The 5,073-nt window shown below is 43.1% G+C and overlaps 1 protein-coding gene across 1 annotated transcript; it reads left to right on the top strand.

The window, feature by feature from the left end:
- The first annotated feature begins 1,605 nt into the window (after positions 1 to 1,605).
- LOC105556096 lies at positions 1,606 to 2,417 on the top strand. Its single transcript, XM_012003169.1, has 2 exons — positions 1,606 to 1,681; positions 1,765 to 2,417. The coding sequence occupies exon 2, from the start codon at positions 1,796 to 1,798 to the stop codon at positions 2,405 to 2,407; it is 612 nt and encodes a 203-aa protein (XP_011858559.1). The 5' UTR covers positions 1,606 to 1,681; positions 1,765 to 1,795; the 3' UTR covers positions 2,408 to 2,417.
- The last annotated feature ends 2,656 nt before the right edge of the window (positions 2,418 to 5,073 follow it).

Below are 5,073 nucleotides of genomic sequence, written 5' to 3'. Positions count from 1 at the left end.
ACTAGCGCGTCGCGATCAGCTGATGGCAGCGTCGTCGCGGGCGCTCTTGCCGTAAGCGCCCGCGACGACGGTGAGCCGCGCCGCTCCTGCCTGCCTCTAGTATCTGGCCCGTCATTCGATATCTTTTCCTCTTTATAATTTAAAAATTAAACTTCGGAGAAAATTTTGCAAGAGGAAAAATCATTTCAGAATTAAGTTTAGAATACGACATTTTAAGGACAAGTGGTTGTTCTGAATCACCCTGTATGTATAGAAGCATGTATCAACTGCTTCTAGCAACTTTCTGGCTTGGTAAAAATCATTGGACGAAAACATATGTAACGTATGTTTGTTTTTACTCGATCTTTTTATCATAAATCGGGCATTACTTAACTTTTGTGTTAATAACGTTTCTGTGTCTTTAGGGTCTTGATAAAGAATATTTATCGGAGGGGGTTTGACTTCTTTTTTCTTTCCTTGATCAGCTTCTTTCGTCGATGTCAGTCTTCCGTTTGCTTGTTGTGACGCGCCTGGGACTGGTGATGTGGTGGCTGTTGCGTTGTCTGCTGCCAGGAATCCTTGCGTCGTTGGCTTCCCTCGTTTTCGGTTCTGGGTGGTATCTACGTTCTTCTTCTTTAGCTTCTCTATGAAGTTCGTCTCTGGATCTATTTCTGATGTGTTGAATATTTCATTCAGGATGTCGAATTTGTTCTCGGTGTTGACGTTATAAGATGTTGTCGATTCTGTCGGGTCCTCTTGGAAATCCATAATGTTATTTGTAGACGTGTCAGTTTGAGTAACATTCGTCTTCTCGTTACTTCCTTGCTCGATTACTTTGTCTTCTTCTTGATTATGTTGCAAAAGCGTTGTCTTTGCTACTGCTTGCTTTTTGGATCTCGCCATGCCGAGATTCGGGACTGGATTTTTTCTCTTAGTCTGGAGCTTTAATTGCTTGATAAGAGACTTAGTTTCGCGGCTGTTGTGGCTTAGTAGCTTGTAAATTAGAGCATTAGTGCTCGGCTCATTTGTCGCCCGTTTGGTTAGGTTTGAGGTTATGATTTTATCATTTCTCGTGGTCGGCTCAGATCCGCGAAGATCCGCACTCCGCTCCGTGTCTAACGCTAACTTGGTGTTGTCCGCCACTGTGATGTTATGAGGGTCTATATTTGCCTCATATGGTAATTCAAAATGAATTCTGCTGTGAGGCATTATCAATTTTGTAATGTAATTTTGGCCGGATATTTGTATCCTCAACTGCGGAAGAGGAAACGAATACGAACCGTTGGTGTGAGAGAGATTTTTCGGAGAAGAATCCAGTTTGGTGACGGATGTAACCTTGAAATGTCACTCTTGAATTCGAGTGCAACGCGCACAAGAATCGAGAGCGTTGATTGGCTGAAAGAGTCACGTGAACAGCCCGATTAATCTATGCGCTCTTGACTCGATAAGCGACGAGACGCTACTCCCGACGAGAACTCAGTATATCGTGCAAGAAACAGTGTAACGTGTACGTACCATAAAGCTATCATATATTGCATACATTTTTCCACATTTATTGTTTCTTTTCAAACTGTTTTAGCAATCGTCGTTACACGCCGTATGTTCCTCAAAGTAGTTGTAGTTATACGCCATCCATTCCTCAAAGTTATACACCATCCGTTTCTCGAGATAAAACTGTTTCGTGCAAGAAACAACATGATGCGTAAGTACCATGAAATTATCGTATATTCGTTCATACTTTTCATCATTTGATTGTAATTATTTTTACTTTATGTATTCTTTTAGTTCCGATAAACCTTGCTACACGCCTCGTATCATGAGCAGGAGATTCGCCCTGACATCCACTGCATACAAATACTTGGATGTTGGAATCTGCGTGGTATCTGGTGCATCCTATGTGGAAATCATTCTCGGCGACAATCGCGGAAATCGGATGGCGTTAGATTATTCAATGTGGACGGAATTGAACAAGAAACGCACAGAAATTGAGCAGCTCTTGAAAACAGCAGATGCGTCATCGCCATCATCATCGATGCATATTAACGATTTAGTTTTAGAACTCGTCACAATGTACGACGGAAAAATTGTAAAGTTAACATTTAACAATACTTGCATGTATAGGAAAGTACCAACTGTATTATTTTTATTCCAACTCGAACATTGTGTCGGGCACGTATATCGCAAACTGTGTGACAAGTTAGGCGATATAGATCAAAGCTTCGATCAACTTGTGAGCTGCTTACATGGCAATTTGATCGGTGTCGAAAGAGACGATGCAGTTAGAATACTGCACAACTGGTATGACAAATCTTCGGCCATAGATTGTGAACTAATAGCATATGTCGTAGATGAAATTATTGCTGAGGCTTTTAAACGAGATGAGAACGATAAATTTATAATTGAAAATAAAAATTTATTGTTTGACTAACATTTTTCTTCCACTTCCAATCCATTCTATCTTCCCTTCCCAAGTAGTTAATAAGAAGAAGAAGAGCGACAACATAGGGCTATATGCGAGGAATAGGATGCGAACGGGGAGAGAAGAAAATACGAGCGGAGAAAAAATAGACATCGTTTCAATATATGTATAATATATATTTATTTTGCTTACAGCAATTGAATACACTTCTTAACACATGTTGCTACATATTTTTATGGTTAGACCACCACTTGTAAAGTTTAAAAACATTTTGTAAAGCGCAATTTGTTACATGTTTCTGGCAGTGAAAAGTATGTGTAACATCCAATTTATTTAGAGATGGTATGTCCTCGTAGTCTACATCAATAGTTTCAATATAGACATCTCCTCTCGCGTCATCCAAGAGCATATCCTTCAGCCATTCTCGTTTTTCGTGTCCCTTGACGTAGATGAGAAACGGTGTCTCAAGGTCGTCATCATCTTCCATGCCGACCACAGCCGTTGTAATCAGACTTCTAGCCCTGCTGTATGGAATCATTCCGTCTTCCCATCATACTCCATGACGATTTGCAATCAACCAGGATGCCTGATGTTTCTCCGCTTTGGTGAGAAGCCTCTATGGTACGGGACATGTGAAAATGTAGTGAGAGAGAACGCGTCCCTCTCGGAGAGCGGCAAATTCCTTTACAACAAAGTTACCGCTGACGACGAAGCCTTGCAGGTCCACAAACGTCGGTATGGACATGATTGAATACGTCGAGAGAAGGAGGAATACTGCGGTTGCTCTTGACGCATAGTACATTTTAAATCGTTTCATCCCCTCTAAACTGTATTGGAAGGAGGGAAAACCATTGGTCCAAAATGTAGTACTTAGGGAATTTTGCGCACGACGCTGGTCAGCGGGTTGTACTGAACCACACGATCATGTATGATGAGACAGTACGCAGTGGTATTCACTGGCACATTTTCCTTACACTCAAATTCCAATCTCACGTCCACAGTCGCGCTCTTGACTGACTCGTTTTGTCGGGAGCAATCGATAATGACAAACGGTCCTTGTTCTAGAAAATTGCCTGTAGTGAGACCGGGCATAAGAACCTAGTTTCCGAAATAGCTCTTCTGGAACCGCGAAAACGCATCATACAGACTCGACCATTTGTTTTTATCGAAATCCAGATTCATATCATCGTATGGATAACATTCCGAATTCAGATAGAGTTTCACGTTGCTCAATTTGCAGTGACTGAATTGGCTCACATTCTGTGACATGATATTCTTCCGACCTGTTTGCAGAGCAAAGATAAGATACCGCGGCTTCTCGAGCTGAGTAGCCGTTTTAGCCCATGAATGTTTAGTCGTCTGTTGCAATAGCGGATACTCGTACAGATCCCATGAACGAAATCCCATATTGAGGTGTTGTCCGCTTTCCAAAGCACGCAGCATCGAAAGTTTGTTCACCTCGTTTAACAACACATGCGGCATGCGCCACTGTATCTTGAATATTTCAAGTTTAGGCTCCATCGCTGCATTTCCAAAGAGACAGTTGTTATCATTGCGCAATCGTATTAAAATCAATTCGTGACGGGCGTTAATCACCACGCGTTGATAATCTTCACAGAATCCCAATAGCATGCTGAGCGGCACACAAAAATTAAAGTCTCCGGTTCCATTGTTCACCACATCCCAGCCAGCATTCTTCAGAGACATCATTTTATCGAACGATGACGAGACATAGGTCTTGAGCGTGCTGGTTATTCCAACATTTCTGGCGCGATCAATCTCCACACCATCAAGTTCATATCGGATCTCGTCGAACATGAACGCGACACAATTATTTCCCAGTACTACATCAGATCCTTCAATTTGATTGGCAGTAGTTAGTTTTCCCTCGATGTACAGAAAACTTTCATGCGGCAACGTATAGAGATCCTGTTGTTGTATTGGTATTCTTATCTCATCGCTGTGCCCGAATGTAGTGTTGGCAAACGGATTGTACGAGTGAGTCTCAATCTTGACGATGCGCTCGTCGAAGATTGGCTCTTCGTTGATATTGAGAATGTCAATCATTGTTTGCACACTGCGAATCCCAAAGACGTTAAAAATTCCACGTTCAATGCGTTGAGTTTCTTCTTCTTGCAACAACTAGACGACTGGATATCACCGAATCTCGATGTCGCGGGTTTGGTGGTATCTTTTACAATTTGCTCCGATCCGTTCAGCACGAGCATCTCATGCACACTCGCGCGCGTTATCGCTGTCGTCGGCGTACGTGCAATCTGAGAGTGATTTCTTCTCCGCGAAAGCGGAGCAATTGACTGTTCTGATCCACAACGCGTACCGTTAAATCGGTAATGCTCCGTGCGATGACTGGCAGGTAAATGAGAGTGAGTCCCGATTGCGCACATAACCGATCGGACACGGCAATATTTCCCGATCGGACACAGTCCCGATCGGACACAGCCCCAATCGGACACAGTCCCGATCAGATACCGTTCCTATCGGACACATTCCCGATCGGACCCATACGGTTGCAATCGGACACAGATTCTATCGGACACAGGCTCGATCGGACACATTTTACATCGGACACATGGTTGCAATCGGACACAGATTCTATCGGACACAGGCCCGTTCGGACACAGGCTCCATCGGACACAGGCCCGATCGGACACAGT

Source organism: Vollenhovia emeryi, unplaced genomic scaffold, assembly GCF_000949405.1.
Source record: "Vollenhovia emeryi isolate VEMERY1.0 unplaced genomic scaffold, V.emery_V1.0 DF940348.1, whole genome shotgun sequence".
Lineage (NCBI taxonomy): Eukaryota > Metazoa > Arthropoda > Insecta > Hymenoptera > Formicidae > Vollenhovia > Vollenhovia emeryi.
This window is presented reverse-complemented; position numbering and strand designations above follow the sequence as displayed.